The sequence below is a fragment of the Suncus etruscus genome, chromosome 5, assembly GCF_024139225.1.
Source record: "Suncus etruscus isolate mSunEtr1 chromosome 5, mSunEtr1.pri.cur, whole genome shotgun sequence".
Taxonomy (NCBI): domain Eukaryota; kingdom Metazoa; phylum Chordata; class Mammalia; order Eulipotyphla; family Soricidae; genus Suncus; species Suncus etruscus.
The window spans coordinates 15,679,600-15,698,244 of NC_064852.1; the positions used below are offsets into that span (position 1 = coordinate 15,679,600).

General features: G+C 53.6%; 1 protein-coding gene across 3 annotated transcripts in view; it reads right to left on the reverse strand.

Annotated features, from left to right (window-relative positions):
* SH2D3C (SH2 domain containing 3C) overlaps positions 1–17,851 on the reverse strand; it is a 31,538-nt gene extending 13,687 nt beyond the window's left edge. The window contains exons 1-2 of one of the 3 annotated variants that reach the window (XM_049774142.1): positions 17,790–17,851; positions 8,147–8,186 (exon numbers count right to left, since the gene is read on the reverse strand). In XM_049774142.1, coding sequence (XP_049630099.1) covers positions 8,147–8,186; positions 17,790–17,833 — 84 coding nt within the window. In that variant the 5' untranslated portion in view covers positions 17,834–17,851. Of the gene's footprint in view, positions 1–2,245; positions 2,538–8,146; positions 8,187–17,789 lie in introns of those variants that run through there. The other 2 variants (XM_049774144.1, XM_049774143.1) reach the window with 2 other exon arrangements.
* Between the last annotated feature and the right edge of the window lie 794 nt (positions 17,852–18,645).

Consider the following 18,645-nt stretch of genomic DNA (forward strand, 5'->3'; position numbering starts at 1 on the left):
TCACTCGGGGAGCCAGGTGGACACTAACCCATAGCCCTGAGCTCTTCCAGGGATAGATCATTCTATGGTGACAAAAGATCATGCATGTGGGATTCAATGAAAGTGTTCCCCCTTGGGCTGGAGCGATAGCACAGCAGTAGGGCATTTGCCTTGCACACAGTCGATCCAGAATAAATGGTGGTTTGAATCCCAGCATCCCATATGGTCCCCCATACCTGCCAGGAGTGATTTTTTTTGAGTGCAGAGCCAGGAGTAACCCCTGAGTGCCACAGGGTGTGACCCAAAAACCAAAGAAAAAGTGTTCCCCCAACAGAGGGACAATTCCCTAAAAGGGGACACCTAAAGGAAGACTGGTGAGGGAGCCAGGCAGAGGCATGGAGAAGAAAGACTGGTGGGCAGGCAGGTGGGTAAGAGAGTGGCAAAGGTCGCTCTGCACACAGAGCCAGGTCCTGGGGAAGGGGTGGGAAGCTTAAGAGGTTCAAAGGGGTTGAGGTTTGGGGGGGGCAAGTGTGGTGGGGCCCGTGAGGAGCTGGCACCCACTCAGAGGCCACAGAAGGCACCATCTGCTGTGTGGAGAATGGCCTAGAGTTTTCCTGCTAAGTGCCAGCTGGGTGTGGTGTGGGTGGAAGCAGAGTGTTGGGAACCGTGACTGAGAGGTAGGAGCAGAGGGACCAGGGAGGGCCCCCCTTTTGCCCCACACCCCACACATAGGGATCCCTGGAGGGTGTTGCTCCAAGGGGGTCGTTAGGACAGGGGTAGCCGGGCAAATGTAGGCTGGAGGACCCTTGGGATTCTGCAGGCAAATGGTGGGGTTGTGTGCGCCATTCTGCACCCCCAAACCCTGACTCAGAAAGGAAGACGGGAGCTGGGTAGAACGTGAGAACGCAGAACGCAGGGCCAGCTCAGACACCACCCACACACCTCCAGACCCGTGTCCTCATGATACCACACCCTGGGAAGGGAAGAGTGGGCGTCCCGGGGGGAAAAAAAGACACCAGTACCCCCATCTTTCTGGTCTCCACAAGTCCCCCCAGTGTCCTCCCTGCAGCAGGAGCAATGTGGGGGTGTGAGGTTGGCCAAGGTGTGGTTGGGTGGGCCCAGAACCTGCACTCTTGTGACCTTGAACCAGTCACTTCCCCCCTTCTCCAGACAAGCAAAGAGAGAAAAGATGGGGGGGACTCTGAGAGCTGCTTTCTCCATCCAGCCCAGTGGAGAGGAGAGAAACTCAGGGACCAACTTGGTCCTGTCATACTCCAGAGACAGGGCAGCCCAAGGACCCTCTGCCCTCCTTCTCACCCTGGACCAGGGAGGTGGGTTGGGAGCGCCCAAGTCTTAAGTACCAGGCAGGCGGATGGTGGGGGGGATGCTGGGGGTGCGAATGCAGCATCCCTGATCTCGGCGGCCTCCTATTGGCCAGAGATGATCTCACCGCTCGCTCTGAGCGCCGCTGATTGGCGGGTGCAGGGGGGATGCTGAGCTCCACGGCGGGGCCGGTCATTCCGGCGGGCTTGGAGTGTATGAGATGCGGGAGCGCAGAGGTGATGCATCCCGCATGTCCCCTCCAGAAGGAGGCCCCAGAGGTGACCTCCGGGTGACCACCTCTGGTCCCGGCCTTCACCCCTTCCCAGCAAGGCGCATCCTAGCAAGTTCCCAGCCATGCACCCCCAAACCCGGCGGTCCCCAGATGATGCTCCGCAGAGAGGCGGGGTCGGGTCCTCCCCACCACCACCTTCTATTTAACCACTTCACTGCCACAGCGCGGTCCCCTCAAGGGGTCCGGCCAGCTCGACTCAAAGACCCGCACCCCAAGTTCTCCCCCCCTAAAAAAGAGATCAGGGGAGTTAGGGACACGCTGACAACCCCTCAACCTCAGAGCTACCCCACCAGGGCACCCCGATCTGCCTATACCCTCCAGCCCAGAGCCCCGCAGGTACAATGGGGCCAGGCTGCCTGGGGTCGGGTCAAGCGCAGGCACCTGGGCACTTAGTCGAGGGGGTCCCACAGTTCTCCAGGGATCTTATTCCAGGTCCCCCAAGTTCTCCCGGCTCAGCTCAGCAACCTCCAGGGGTGCAAAGCAGGCACCCCCCAGGTTTTGAGGAGTGTCTGGGAGCCCTGGAGTGATGTTGGGGCGACCGCGCCCCCCTGCCCGGCTTGGCTGGTCCAGGCCCAGGCATGCACCCACACACACACACCCAGCTCCAGAGCCTCCCCAGAACGAATGGGGGTCCCGGAGAACCCCCCTCACCTGCACCTGCACGAAGGAGCCCCGGTAGAAGCAGCAAGCAGCGGCCGACAGCGCGCTCCACAAGCTGCAGCGCTCGGTCATGGTGCAGCGGGCCGGGCCGGGCCGGGGCTGGGTGGGCCGGGCCAGGGGGGCAGCGGCCGGCGGGGCCAGGGATCGGGGTGCGGGACCGACCGGCTGGGCAGGCACCGGCTGCGCGTGCCTCTCGGCGACGCGATTACCTCATCGCCTGGTCGGGGGAGGAGCGGGAGGCGGAGCGGGGAGACCCCACCCTCCGGCCCGGGGGGCGGAGGGGGCCATTGTTCCTCCCTCTGCCCGCCCCCTGCGCCCCAAGCCCCGCGAGCACCCCGGCTGCAAGCCTGGGAGTCGAGGAGGGCTGTCAGGGGGGTTTGCGGGGTTGCCAGTGGGGTTTGCAGGGTTGTCAGGGGGGTTGCAGGGCTGGGCTGGGGGAGTCCTGAGCCCTTGGGCTTTGGTCCTTCACCCCCATCCGCACCCTTTGCTGACCCCCCCAACCCAGTCCCACAGAGACCAGGCATGAAACCTGAGCCCCAGCGCGTAAAATCTCTCCCCCACCACTCCGTCCTGCCCCCAGCTTTTGTGGCTAGCCTCGGAGAAACTCCAGGCCCCAGGCTTGCAGAGGTCTTGGCTAATTTGGAATCCAACCCAGGGTGGGCGGGTGGGAGGCTCTGTTGGGAATTGAGGGGACCCCTGGACTCCTGGAGTTCTGGAGTCAGGAAAGCTAAAACGGTAGGGCTTCCAGGACCGGGTGCCCCCCAGCCCCTCAGCAGCAGTCCCCCCTTTAGAGTAGCCAGCAGGGGGAAGAACTCCTGGATGATGTCAGCGCAAGGGCTGAGACACAAAGTGTGTGCTTAAGGAATGCACGCCTTGCCACACATACACACACTTTGGGGTGCTCAGCAGACAAAACAAGTGCTCTATCTACCACTGTGCTATGTCCCCCTCCTCTGTACTATGAATTTCAAGCTGTGCGTTTTTGCTTCTGGACTTTGGGGTCCTAGGGTCACAAGGTGGGGGGTGGGTTTCTGTGTGACTGACTCTACACAGTCTGACACGGATAACGGTCTTGAGGCCTAAACAATGATAGTGCAGCAGGGAGGGTGTTTGCCTTGTCCACAGCAGACCCAGGTTCAATCTCCTTCCTCCCATATGGTTTCCTGAGCATCACCAGGAGAGATTCCTGAGCACAATCAGGAGTAAGCCCTGAGCAATGCTGGGTGTGACCCAAAACAAACAAACAAAAGAAAACAAAACAAAACAACAGAGAGAGAGATTGGGAGAGAGATTGGGAGAGAGGGAGAGGGAGAGGGAGAGATAAAGGAAGGGAGAGGGAGAGAGAGAAGAAAAGAAGGAGAGAGAAAGAGAGAGAGGGGGGTTAGTCTTTTGACAAGTCATTGAAACCTCTCTGAGTCTCTGGTTTGCTGGCTTGATTTTAGGCCACTGGTTCTAGGAGGGAGCATTTTGGTTTGGGAAGGAATTTTGTGAAACTGTTAACTTCACCCTCATCTCCTTGAACTTCCCCCTTAGGGGTGGGCTTATGAAATCAGATTAGGGCCAGATAGTATTTCTTTTACAATAGCTTTTTGTTGTCATTTTAGTTCGTTTGGGGCCAAACCTACCAATGTTCAGGACTTACTCCTGGCTCTGTGCTCAGGGATCATTCCTGGCAGGCTCTTTGTACCATACACCCTACCTGCTTACAATACTTTTTAAGATTACTTTTATTTGGGGGGGGGCACACCTGGCAGTGTTCAGGGGTTCCTCCTGGCTCTGCACTCAGAAATCAACCCTGGCAGACTCAGGGGACCCTATGGGATGTCGGGATTCCAACCACCGCCCTTCTGCATGGAAGGCAAACGCCTTACCTCCATGCTATCTCTCTGGTCCCCCCAAGATTACAATTTTTTAGTCCTCACAGGGATCTCCGACCCCACTATTTCATTCTCACCCCTGTCTGCCCACCTCTGTCCCCACTCTGGAGCATGGACACAGGGTCCAAATGTAAGAGCTCAACTGGCCACAGTGTGGGCCTCGTACTTGGGCCCCCCTCACTCTTTGACTCTGTTCCCCCACTGTCTCTGCTCAGCCCTGTCTCCCTCTAGCTTTTCCTTAGAGAAGATGTTGGTGAATGACAAGGCCCCCTCCTCCAGAAAGTCTTTCTGAATTTAGAGTCCTATGCTTCCTTAGCGAAGACTTAATGGTGGAGAAGGCAGTGAGTGGAGGATGCTCTTGGCTGCATCCTGCCTAGTGACCCACACGGCCTTTCGGGTAGTGTCTGGGGGTGAAGGACTGTGATAAGGGGCAGGAGCCAGACCCTGCTTTGCTCCAGGCCCCCTAACTCCTCCCTCACAGGCTCACACCACAGTCTACAGCAGCCTTGGACAGAGAGCGAGCCCTGCTATTTGCACATTTTACACAGTTCCCCCCCCTCTCTCACACACACACACTCTCTCTCTCTACCAAAGTCATATGACAGATCGGCATGCTGCCGACCCAGGTTTAATTCCCAGCATCCCATTGGGTCCCCCAAGCCTGCCAAGATCAATTTCTGAGCACAGAGCCAGGAGTAATCCATGAGCGCAGCCGGTGACGAAGCCGAAAATAATAAATAAATAAATAAATAAATAAATAAATAAATAAATAAATAAAACCTGGAGATTTGGGGTTAACGGGTTAGGAGATGGATCAGGAGAAGCCTCGAATGCACTGGACGTGGGTTCAGTCTCCAGCATCATGGTGAATAACCCCAGAAAAACCCGCTGGGAATGACCCTAGTGGCCACGCCAGACCACAGAGCCCCAAGCACTACATCCACAAGCATTAGCAAGTAGTAAATCGCCACCAGCCCTATTGGCCAAGTTGGGCCCCAGCTGTATCACAACGGCCATTTGCCATTCACGTGGTCAACCTGGGTTCGATCCCTGGTATCCCATAGGGTCCCCCAAATCTGCCAGGAGTACTTTCTGAGCCAGGAGTAACCACTAAGTGCCGCTGACTGTGACCCCGAAACGAAAACAAAGAATCGCTTACAGTAGCCCTGGGTCTCCTGAGTACTGTTTGGGAGCCCCCCCTCCACCCCCCATTAAATTCAATCTTGGTCCCCTGGAGCTGTGGATGCAACTCCAGCCATAGCTCACGAACATGTTCCGGGCGCCATCCTTGGCATCACATTCCCCTTAGCACCACCAGATGGCAGCACCATCCCCCTTAGCATAGGAAATGGCCCCCCAGCACTGCCAGGTGTGCAGGACTCAACAATAAAAAAAAGAAAACAATTGGGCCGGAGAGATAGCATGGGGTAGTGCGTTTGCCTTGCATGCAGAAGGTCTGGTGGTTTGAATCCCGTCATCCCATATGTTCCCCCCCGTGCCTGCCGGGAGCAATTTCTGAGCACGAGCCAGGAGTAACCCCTGAGCGTTGCCGGGTGTGACCCAAAAATCGACCAAGCAAATAAACAACACACACGCAAACAACAACCAAAAACTATTTGGATCTTCTGGATTCTCAAAAACACGTGTGGAGGGGCCGGGCGGTGGCGCTAAAGGTAAGGTGCCTGCCTTGCCTGCGCTAGCCTTGGACGGACCGAGGTTCGATCCCCCGGTGTCCCATATGGTCCCCCAAGCCAGGAGCAACTTCTGAGCACATAGCCTGGAGTAACCCCTGAGCGTTACCGGGTGTGGCCCAAAAACAAACAAACAAAAAAAAAAAACACGTGTGGTTCTGCCTAGTCCAGGGGAATACTTGGAAGTAGGACTGGTTCAGCGGGGGCTGGAGGGGGGGGGGGGCTCTGGAAAGGGAAAAGGCCATGTGAAATCAAGTTGGAGACCAGGGTGTGGCTCAGTGGTAGAGTAACTATTTTGCATGTGTACCCCCAAAATTTTATTTTTATTTATTTTGGTTTTGGGGCCACACTGGGGATGCTCAGTGGTTACTCCAGGCTCTGTACTCAGAAATTGCTCCTGGCAGGCTCAAGAGACCATATGAAATGCTGGGGATCAAACCTGGATCCATCCCAGGTAGGCCACATGCAAGGCAAATGCCCTACCACTGTGCTATCTCTCCGGCCCCTACCCCCCAAATTTTTTAATTTCATTTTAGAAAGACGAAATGAGATGGAAGAACCTCGGACCACTGACTTCTCTCCACCCTAATGGCTGTGTGACTATAGGCCCATAATGCATGGCTCAGGGCCTGTTTGAGAAGCTAGTTCAGGGCTGGAACAAAAGTATAGTGAGACTTGAGCTCGATTCCCAGCATCCCATATGGTCCCCTAAGCACCACTAGGAGTTTTTCCTGAATATAGAGCCAGGAGTAACCCCTGAGCATCGCTCAGTGTGGCCTAAACAACAACAAAACAAAAAAAGGGAAAAGAAGTGGGCCGGAGAGATAGCATGGAGGTAAGGCGTTTGCCTTTCATGCAGAAGGTTCAAATCCCGGCGTCCCATATGGTTCCCCATGCCTGCCAGGAGCATTTCTGAGCATGAAGCCAGGAGTAACCCCTGAGCACTGCCGGGTGTGCCAAAAAAAAAAAAAAAAAAAAGAAGTACCAAAGTCCTCAGATATGAAGGGGCATATTAAGGCTGGGGATTAACTGAGGGTACTGAACCCACATGTAGAGGACCTGGGTTCAATCCCCAGTAGCTTCAAAATAAACATCAAAAATAAATAAAGAGGGGGCCGGAGAGATAGCATGGAGGTAGGGCGTTTGCCTTGCATGCAGAAGGACGGTGGTTCAAATTCTGGCATCCCATATGGTCCTCCGAGCCTGCCAGGAGCGATTTCTGAGCATAGAGCCAAGAGTAACGTCTGAGTGCTGCCGAGTGTGACTCCCCCCAAATAAATAAATAAATAAATAAATAAATAAATAAATAAATTAATTAATTAATTAATAGGGCTAGAGCAGTGGTGCAAAGTGGTAAGATATCTGCCTTGCCCCAGCTAGCCTAGGATGACAACGGTTCGATCCCCTGGCATCCCATATGGTTCCTCCAAGCGAAGAGCGATTTCTTTCTTTTCTTTTTTTTTTTGGTTTTTGGGTCACACCTGGTGGTGCTCAGGGGTCACTCCTGGCTGTCTGCTCAGAAATAGCTCCTGGCAGGCTCGGGGGACCATATGGGACACCGGGATTTGGACCAATGACCTTTGGTTCTGGATTGGCTGCTTGCAAGGCAAACGCCGTTGTGCTATCTCTCCAGGCCCGAAAGGAGCGATTTCTGAGCAGATAGTCAGGAGTAACTCCTGAGCATCACCGGGTGTGGCCCCAAAACAAAGAAAAATAAATAAAGAGGGCCAGAGAGATAGCACAGCCCTAGGGTGCTTGCCTTGCATGCAGCCAATTCATGACGAACAATGGTTCAAATCCCAGCATCCCATATGATCCCCTGAGCCTGCCAGGAGCGATTTCTAAGTGCAGAGCCAGAAGTAAACCCTGAATGCTGCTGGGTGTGACCCCAAAACCAAAAGTAAATAAATAAATAAATAAAGATTCAGGGCCAGCGGCCATCCAGGACTCTGAACCCAGTAAGTAGAAACAGTTCTGACCCATTACTGCCACTGGCATCATTATTTCAACCTTCTGGGGTCAAAGTGGTGGCACAAGTGGTAGGGTGTCTGCCTTGTACGTGCTAACCTATAACAGACTGCGGTTCGATCCCCCGGCATCCCAGATGGTCCTCCAAGCCAGGAGCGATTTCTGAGTGCATAGCCAGGAGTAATCCCTGAGCATCACTAGGTGTGACCCCCAAAATACAAAAACAAACAAAAAAAATTATTTCAACCTTCTCCGGGACCAGGTAGGACATACAGGCTTAGACAGACAAACAGACAGGCAGACACACACACACACACACACACACACACACACACACACACACACACACAGCTTACCTTTACGTAGTCCCCGCCTGCCTCTGGCTCTCTACCTGCCCTGGAAGGAAAAGAGACAGTGAGTGTCTATCTGTCTACCACTGTGGCAGCCCTTGGTCCTTGGGAGGGGGCACCCACTGCAGACTGGGAGGGCACTGGAGCTCTCTACGCTGCCCCGCCTGGGTCCTTTATCTCTCGGAGACTGAGAGTCGTCTCTGAGAGCATCAGGGGATAATATAGTCTCTGGCTCATCTGGACTAACACAAGTGAGGAATTGGGAACTGTTCTGAGCTTCATACAAAGGGAACAGTCCCTGAATCAGTCTCCACCCAATTCCTGACACTTTTCACATCGGACAGTGCTCAGGGGGTTAATCCTGGTGCTGAGCTCTGGAACTCCCAGCAGGGCTCAGGGGAGCAGATGGGATATGGGGGGATCGAACCCGGTTGCCAGTTGAGTGGCGCATAGGCAGGAGTAACTCCTAAGTCTCACCGGGTGTGGCCCCAAAACCAAAAGAAACAAAGAAAAAAAACACGTGGGCTGGAGAGAGAGCACAGTGGTAGGGCGTTTGCCTTGCATGTGGTTGACCAGGAGGGACTTGAGTTTAATTCTCGGCATCCCATATGGTCCCGAGCCTGCCAGGAACAATTTCTTTTTTTTTTTTATTTTATTTTTTTTTTTTTTTTGTGGTTTTTGGGTCACACCCGGCAGTGCTCAGGGGTTATTCCTGGCTCCAGGCTCAGAAATCGCTCCTGGCAGGCACAGGGGACCATATGGGACGCCGGGATTCGAACCGATGACCTCCTGCATGAAAGGCAAACACCTCACCTCCATGCTATCTCTCCGGCCCCGCCAGGAACAATTTCTGAGCGCAGAGCAAGGAGTAACCCCTGAGCACCGCTGGGTGTGGCCCCAAAACAAAACAAAAAAACACATCCACCGCCTAAAACCAAAAAAAGGCTTTTAGAGGGTTGGGGGAGGTGGGCACTTCAGGACTGACTGGGGATTCACCAACTTGGAAGATGATAGAGGGATGAGGGCATGGGGGCTGGGAGCAGTGAGAAGACAGTGGATTTATGAGTGGGATGGGAGAGATGGTACAGTGGGAAGGACACTTTCCTATCATGTTGGTGACCCGGGTTCAATCCCCGGCATGATCCCCTGAGCATCGTCAGGACTGATTCCCTGAGCGCAGAGCCAGGAGTAAAGCCTGAGCACCTCCAGTGTGCCCCAAACACAAAAGCAGAAAAGTGGGAGGGGATCCGGAGAGAAAGCACAGCAGAGAAAGCACTTGCCTTGCACAGGGGCTGACCAAAGTTCAATCTCTGGCATCCTCTGTGTGGCCCCAAAAACAAAAACAGTAGGAGGTAAGGGGGCCAGAGCAATAGTGCATCTGGTGTTTGCCTTGCTCAGGGCTGGCCTGGGTTCATTCCAGTCACCCCATATGGTTTCCCAAGCCCCACCAGGAGTGATCCTTAAATGAAGAGCCAGGAGTAAGCCAGGTGTACCCACCCACAAGCAAAAGAGGGAGATAAATTTAGGGTTCCCCCAGTCACCTTCGATCTGAATGAAGCCCCCAAATCCTGTGGGTTCTTTCTGACTTCTGGCTCCCTGCAGGGAACAGGACAGGCCCCCCTCTTTGCACTCTGGGTTCTCTGTACTGTGGAGGTATGGGGGGTGGGAGCAAGGACCCCACCCTCCTTCTTTCCCCCCATGGGCTTCCCGGGTGAGGTGTCCCATCCCAGCTTTTCCGGTCATTCAGGTCCGGAAATCCTCTCACTGCTGGGAACAGATTGGCCAGGACACTGGGATCGCCCCAGCATTTCCTCCTGCTTCCTGTCCACTTCCCCTCGGGCACTAGAGTAGGAGCGCAGCACTAAGGCGGGGGAGTTGGCACCAGGGATCAGGTAGAATAGGGTGTCCTGGGCGGCCCCCCACTCTGCCACAACCCAGGATTTCCTGAACAGGAGTAACACAACCTAACGCTGCCCTAATTGGTAAGGACGCTGGTGCCCACCTGCTTGCTGGCCTGCAAAGGGGCCTCTGTCTTGTCCTTACCCCAATAGTCAGAGGGGTGCTCTTTAAAACCAAGTCATGCCATGCCTCTCTCTACGCCCAGGAGCCCGTAATTGCCCCTACATTTGATGAGTCTCCCCAAATGAGGACTCGCTCACCACAGAAACCACACAACCATTGGCATGCCTCAGTGCTGAGTGCTGATCCTGCCTGTCCGCTGGTTTCGAAGCCCTGTGCCCTTTCTCTGTGAGCAAGGTCCCCGCCAGATCCCACCAGGCTCGCAGCCCTCCTTGAGGCTGCATTCAAATGCCAGCCTCTCAGGAAAGCCCCTCAGAAAGCGTGAGGCCCAGTGCCCTGCTCGGGACCCCATGCTTCTTATCTCCCTCAGGAGTTTCAGCACAGAACAGTTGCCCAACAGAGCACAGGGCTCAGAATATCTCTGTTTATTCAGTGCCATTGGCCACATCTGGTGGTGTTCAAGGGCTACTCTTACCTCACAGCTCAGGGGTTGCTCATGGAGTGCTCCCCCTACCTCGGGGAATTTAGTGTTTTGGTTTTGATTTGGTTTGGCTTAAATACATTTTTTAATTGAATCACCACAAAATTGTTCATGATTGAGTTTCAGTCAATGTCCAACATCCATCCCTTCACCAGTACACATTTCCCACAACCAAAGTGGTTTGGTTTCTTTTCTTTTCTTTTTATTTGGGGGGGGGGTCACACCTCAAGGGTTACTTCTGGCTCTGCACGCAGAAATACTCCTGGCAGGCTTGGGGAACCATATGGAATGCTAGCATTCGAACCACCGCCTGTCCTGGATTGGCTGCATGCAAGGCAAACGCCCTACTGCTATGCTATCTCTCCAGCCCCTGTGGTTTTTTTTTTTTTGTGTGTTTGGGCCACAACCATCGGTGCTCAGGGATCGTATCTTGTGAGGCTCTGGGGACCATGTGGGATGCTGAGCATCAAACCAGGGTCAGCCACGGATGGACAAGCTAAGCACCCTATCTCTCCATTCCACTGTGTCTCTGTGTGTGCATACATGTATGTTTGATGAGTCCATGTCACAGCAGCCCCCACAACCCTGAGGACAAGGCCTTGTCCTGTGGCCAGCTTCTGCCAGCATTTGCTCTATCCCTCCTAACTTTCTTTGACCTCTGACCTTCTAGTACATTCTCCAAAGAGCTCCTCTCCCTCCAAACTCAGAATTTGCACCTCAGGTTCCCTCTGCCTGTAACTGCCTTTTTATCTTCCAACCACCTAATTCTACCTTCAAATCTCCATTTGATTGGAGACGGCTAGAGCATTTTGTCGTTGCAATCATCAAACCTGGCAATAAAAAAAAAAAAACAATTAAAGAAAAAAAAGCCCTCAACTCCATTAATTAATTTATTCCTAAGTTAGGCGATGAAGAGGCAATTTCCCCTCTAATATTAGTGGTAAAATCAATGAATAAATAATTGTGACAACTGAGCAGTTGTCCCAAATCAGTCCCATTAATCAGCCACATTAATTATTGAAAGAACCAACCCCTGGAATTGCCTGTATGAACTGATTTGTCCTGATAACTGGGACCACTTATTGCATACATTAGCTTAATTAATTGGATTAATGAGCGGTAATTATTGCCCATTAGCCTTCTCACCCCAGAGCAGGTTTTGTTTGCTCTCGGTTTCCCCTACAGGGCCATAGGTGGGGCTCAGAGGAAGGGTGAGGTGCTTGGGCATCCTGAGAGGGTGACACAGAGAGGCAGTCCCGGGACAGATCTGCCTATCTGCCCTCTCCATGCCCATGAATCTCCCTGGGCCTCTTGCTTTTTTTGGGAGGGAGGGGTCACACCTGGCAGCGCTCAGGGGTTACTCCTGGCTCTACGCTCAGAAAGCACTCCTGGCATTGGGACTGGCGAGACATCATGGAGGTAAGGCGTTTGCCTTCCATGCAGAAGGACGGTGGTTTGAATCCCAGCATCCCAAATGGTCCCCCGTGCCTGCCAAGGGTGATTTCTGAGCATAGAGCCAGAAGTAACCCCTGAGCGTTGCCGGGTGTGACCCACAAACCAAAGAAAAAAAAGAAAAAAGAAAAAAAAAGAAAACACTCCTGGAAGGCTCGGGGGACCATATGGGATGCCGGAATTCAAACCACTGACCTTCTGCATGCAAGGCAAATGCCTTACCCCCATGCAATCTCTCCTAACCATGGGCCTCTTGCTTTGCAGCTGTCGTCCTTCCCTGCTGACACTGGGCTCCCTCATGGGTGAACTGTGGGACCCAAAGGACTCTGGGAGAAGGCAGAAGCCTTCACTCTGACCCACATTCAGACCCTCATCCCTCCACACCTGCAGAGAGGTCACCAACTCTGGTCACGGGGCAGAGCTGGGCTGTTCTGGGACACCCCTTTTCTGTCTGTCTCTCTAGAAGGCTGGAGGCCCTGCTGTGCCTGGCCAGGAGAAACCCCCATTCCTTCAGTTCCCAGTGGCAGCAGGAAAGCAGAAGAGGATGGCCCTGGGGACCACCCGGCCTTGGCTGAGCTGGGCCTTCTGAGAGCTGAGTCACAAAGGTACTGAGTATAGGTTGAATGCTGAAGACCTCCTCACCCCCATTTCATTCCTGGGCAGCCCTGGAATTGACCCCAGAGTCCAATTCTGGGTTGGCCTGATGACACTCTTTGAGAATCTAGGGACACTTCCTGGGCTGAAGAGGAGAAGCTGGGAGAAGGGGAAGCCAAGAAGCTTTCATTTTCATTTCACTTTCTTTTGGTTTTTGGTTTTGGGGCTACGTATAGTGATGCTCAGGATTTACTCCTGGCTCTTGACTCAGGGATCACTCCCAGAGGAATCAGGGGGACCATATGGGGTGCTGGGTGTCAAACCCGGGTCAACTCTATGCAAGGGCAGTGCCCTCCCCGCTGTGCTATTTCTCTATCCCAAGAGACAGAATATTTCAAATTGATCAGGTCCTGCCCTATTAGATTCAATCCCTCAAAAGAAAAGGGGGGGACCAGGGGGCCAAGGACCCCCTGGAGCTGGGGAGGACCCTATTAGGTTAGGAAGACCAGGCTGTACGAACTGACCCTGCCTCAGTTTCCCTTTCCCTTCTTGGGTGAAGGGATAGCATGAGCAGCTTTTATTCCAGTTACCTCCCAGCCCAGCCAGTCTGCTCAAGAACCCTGGGAAGCAGGTGTGGCTACAGTTGGTATTGCATAGATGGGGAAACTGAGGCACAGAGCAGGGGAGTGGTCAGCAGCCCTTTGAGCTGCTATCCTGGGACACCCCTTCTCTTGCCTCCCCTTAGGTCCAGCTTTCTGCAAACAGCAGCCCTAGAGGAGTACAGTTTGCGGGGAGGAAAAAGGGGGGCTGTGGCAATCTAGTGCAGCGAATAGGAAGGTCCTGCTCATCCTACTGGAGTGGGGGGAGCATGGTTCCCACACCCTGAGGCATCCGGGGGTCTCAGAACTGTGAGAAAGTCTCCACAGGAAGCAGGAGCCTAAGCAGCTGGGCCCCTCTGGATGACAAGGACCAGCCGTGCAGCCAGGGCCCACCACGGCCCCTCCCCAATGGGTAATCGCTACCAGATGCCCGGCTGCTGACGTCACCAAGCAGGCCGCGAGGGTCGTGGGACTCTCAGGAGTGTGGGGAATTCTTGGACCAAAATCAACATTCCAGAAGGAAATGGGGGGCGGGGGTTCCCTTAGGTTGTTCTCAGTGCCCAGGGCTGGGCCCACATAAGAACACCCCCTAACTATCTTCTTCCATCTCAGCTACCTTGAATAGCCCCCTTGGGGAAGGGTCTCTCGATCTCCTCACTCTGGGGAGCCAGCCAGCCAGAGGGGGCCTCCCCTTGGGCAGTCACATCGCTCTCTGGCTCACAAGAACGCCAGGTCCCTTGGGGCCAGAACCATAGCACAGCGCATAGGGCATTTGCCTTGCATGCAGCTGATCTGGGTTCGATCCCTGACATCCCCTATCATCCTCTGAACCTGCCAGGAGTAGTTTCTGAGTGTAGAGCCAGGGGTCACCCCTGAGTGCTGCTGGATGGGTATAGCCCAAAAACAAAAACAAATATAACGCCAGGTCCTGCCGTTATCTGGACCCCATGTCCCTTCTGCTCTTCCACTCTTCTCCCTCCAACACCAATCTCCTCCAGACATTGGGGTTCTCTTCTCTGCTATGCCTCAGGACTTCATGTACAATGTTAGGTCCCCTTGGCCTGACTCACTTCCCCAAAGAGAGCAAGATGGGGGTTCGACCCAATTCAGCTCATAGTCCACAGAGCTTTCTCATGGAAACCTTTTTTTTTGGGGGGGGGGGGCACACCAGGGGACTCTCAGGAGTTACTCCTGGCTATGTGCTCAGAAATCACTCCTGGCTTGGGGGACCTATGAGATACTGAGGGATCAAACCATGGTCCATCCTAGATTAGTGTGTGCAAGGCAAATGCCCTATCACTTGCGCCACCACTCTGGCCCCTCATGTAAACTTTTTCCCTGACTCACCTTTCCAAAGTGCCCACTGGTCATGTGTACTCTCCCCCCACCCCTTGCTTCTGCCCACTCTCCCATTTCACTGAAATATTTCCCCAAATTCCTGCTCCTTTCACTTACTTGAGCATATAACCCTACCTCGTTTGCCATCGCTCTCCCTGCAAATGCAATGAGGGTATCCATGAGGGCTGTGCTCCCTATGTCTTCCCCAAGACAAGACCTAAGGCATAATGAAATCTCAGGAAATATTAAAATGAAAGGCTAGGGGCCTGAGAGGTACTGTGTTTGCGTTGCACATGGCCAACGCAGGGCTAGATCTTCGACATCCTATATGATTCCCCTGAGCACTGCCAGGAGAGATTTCTGAGTGCAGAGCTAGGAGAAACCCCTGAGCACTGCTGGGTCTGACCCAAAAAATAAGCAAACAAGGGGCCAGAGAGATAGCACACCGGTAGGGCTTTTGCCTTGCAAGCAGCCAATCCAGGATGAAAGGTGGCTTGAATCCCGGCATCCCAAATGGTCCCCTGTACCTGCTAGGAGTGATTTCTGAGAGCAGAGCTTGGAGTAGCCCCTGAGCGCCACCAGGTGTGACACAAAAACCATAAATAAATAAATAAATAAATAAATAAATAAATAAATAAATAAATAAATAAATAAGCAAACAAACAAAAACACAAGGGGCTGAAGTGACAGTGAAACAGGTAGGGCACTTGCCTTGCACACAACCAACCCAGGTTCTGTCCCCGGCATCACATATGGTTTCCTCTGAGCCTTCCAGGATTGAACCCCGAGTGCAGATCCCAGATTAACCCCTGAGCACTGTAGAGTGTGGATCCCCCCAAAAAGCAAAGAATTAAAAGGAGTGAAGCCCCAATGCAACTAGCAACCTACATCAACCTGCCACTCATCTCTCTATAAGTGGGCTCTAGTTGTGTCTTCCTGGCAGGAGGTCTCATAAAGTCTTTGACAACAAAGGCAAGTTTGATTTGCAGGCAGTAAACTCTAGTAAACTCTAGGCCCAGGGCCGGTGAGAAGTTCAGACATGGTCAAGTCTAGGCTCTGTGATCTCAGGAAAAGCCTTCCCTTCCCTGCACCTCAGTTTCCTCATTGAAAAAAAAAATGTGGCTAATAGAGGCGCCGCCACTCCCCCCCACTTCCCAGGGCCAACATGACACCTATGGGTGCTTCGAGGGACAGGCCAGGAAGTGTTTTCTTGGGGTACCACCAGCTGTTCAGTCCCTGTGCAAATAGCCCCGCCTCCCTCCTTCCTCTGCCTCCCCCATGAGCTCAGCACCAGGAAACTTCTGCGGCCTCACCTCTTCCCCTTCCTTCCTTCATTTCCAGGTGCACCCTGCCTCTCCAGGGAGTGGGGAGGGGTGACACAGGCTTCCCACTGCGTAGGCAGCTCCCTAGGAGGATGCAGGGACAGCCCCTTCAGTCAGTTTCCTCTAAGTCCCTCTTGAGAGCACACTCAAAGAGGAGGCATCCAGGGGCCAGAGAGATAGTATAATGGGTAGGGAGTTTGCCTACACACAGCTGAGCTAGACGACATCCCTGGCACCCCAAAGAGTCTGCCAGGAGTGATTCTTGAATGCAGAGCCAGGAATAAGTCCTGAGCACTGTCGAGTGCCCCCCCCAATAAAATAGAACGAGGCCCCAGGCTCCAAGGCAAATCTCCCCTGTCTTTCTCCTCAAGCTGGCTGGCTCCTCAAGGACCAGCCTGGGCCTTGCTGCAGAGATTGAGGAGACAAGATCAGATCACATAGAAAAGGGGGTACAGGCTGAGTTGCAGGGGCCCAGGAAGAAACACCTGATTCCAGGCCTGCTGGTTAGTCTGGAAGTGAAGTGGGAAACTGGGTATCAAGGTACCATGATGGGCCCATCCTGTTTTTGTTTGGGGCCAATCCCAGCGATGCTCAGGGCTTCCTCCTGACTTTGCTCAGGGATCTTCCTGGTGGGCTCAGGGCATGAGACGAGTTGCTAGGGATCAAATCAGGGTGGGCTGCTATCGCTGTGGCCAGGATGGACCCACTCTGGACCACGGTGTACTCTCAATTATGGCAAGAAGGAACACAGGGGGCCGGGCGGTGGCGCAAAGAGGTAAGGTGCCTGCCTTGCCTGCGCTAGCCTTGCACGGACCGCGGTTCGATCCCCCGGCGTCCCATATGGTCCCCCAAGCCAGGAGCGACTTCTGAGCGCATAGCCAGGAGTAACCCCTGAGCGTTACCGGGTGTGGCCCAAAAACCAAAAAAAAAAAAAAAAAAAAAAAAAAGAAGGAACACAGCCTGTGTCCTCCTCCTGCTCTAGTCAGGGCTAGACAACAGAGGTCAGAAGCCCACAGAAGGGAAGCTGGGCTGCCTGGAGAACTCAGGTTCCCAAAACTTGTCCAGAACAGCCTTCTCATGCCTCAGTGGTGCAGGCAGGGATAGAAATGCTGAACTGATAGGGCAACAGCTCAGGACGATGGAGTTAAACACCTGGTTGTGGGGCCGGAGAGATAGCATGGAGGTAGAGAGTTTGCCTTGCATGCAGAAGGATGGTGGTTCGAATCCCGGCATCCTATATGGTCCCTTGAGCCTGCCAGGAGCGATTTCTGAGCATAGAGCCAGGAGTAACCCCTGAGCGCTGCTGGGTGTGACCCAAAAAAAACAAAAACAAAAAGAACCCTGGTTGTGACCTGTAAGAAGGGGTTCAACTGGGCTAGTGAACCATTTTCCTTATTTATCAAAGACAGGGGAATGGGGGTGACTAATCCTCTCTCCTGGTGAGTTGGTGAGGAGTAGGAGCCCAATCTGTTGAGAGCATTAGGTGGGACAGAATTACACCAAAACACAGCCACAGGGGGCCCAGAGAGATGGTGCATCAGGGAAGACACGTGCCTGCTCTGCATGCTCTGCCCTGAATTCCAGCCCCAACATCCCATATGGGTCTCCTGGAGCATCACTAGACCATGACCCCTGAACACATAAGCCCTGAGCATCTCTGGGTGTGGTTCCCCCCAAAAGATATAACATAAACAAACAAAAAAGAAATAACATAAGCAAAAAAGATAGCTTCCTCTCCTGCTGCTGCTAATGAAACCCACCCAGGCAGGCTCCAGTGGAAGGATTGTCAGTCATAATCCGGAAGGAATTTCTGCCTTCAAGCTCTCCCCAGCTCGGCCACTCACCTCTTGGGTCCCACTGCAGGGTTCCTTCGGCCCACTGTAGTCATGGCTCCCCGCGATGACCGCCTGCAGCCCGGGGACCTCCTTAGCCAGGCGACTCCCGCCTTTCTCCGGCCAGGGAGCAGTGAAGGTCCGGGCTGTACCCAAAGGGGCGGGGCAGGAGATGGAACAGAGCTTCGGACACGCCCCGAAACGCCCATGAAAGGACAGGCCCACAGGCCACCCCCTTCTAGCCCCGCCCACTCGCATGTTTAGTCCGGTCCTGAGGCCTCGCCCCGGACACGCCCCTGACTCCCGCTGGCGTATTTATTGTTGTCCTGAAGCCACGCTCCGGACACGCCCCCTAAGAGGCATCGCCCCGTCCCACTCCACCTACTGGGAACTCAGCGCAAAGCCAAACCCCTACACTCTTTCTCCTGGCTCCCCGCAGGGAAGACCTAACAAGGATGAATTTAGGGGCCTTTTTCCAATAAAAAGTCTGACTCCTGAGCATCTATCTTAGTTTGAGAAGGCAGCCTCTGGCATTCAGGGATGAAATAAAAACATTTATTTTATTTGATTGATTGATTTTGGCTTTGGGGGACACTCCTAGTGGTGCTCAAGGGTTTGCTTCTGGCTCTACATTCAGGAATCATTCCTGGTAGGGTCAGGGAACCATATAGGATGCTGGGGATTGAATCCAGGTTTGCCTTGTGCAAGGCAAACACCTCCTCTCCCCTGTACTACCACCCCCTAAGACCTGAGTTCTTTTGTTTGTTTGGTTTGGTTTTTGTTTATTTGTTTGTTTGTTTGTTTGTTTTTTGAGGAGTTGAGGCACACCGTCAGGGGTTACTCCTGGCTCTGCACTCAGAAATTACTC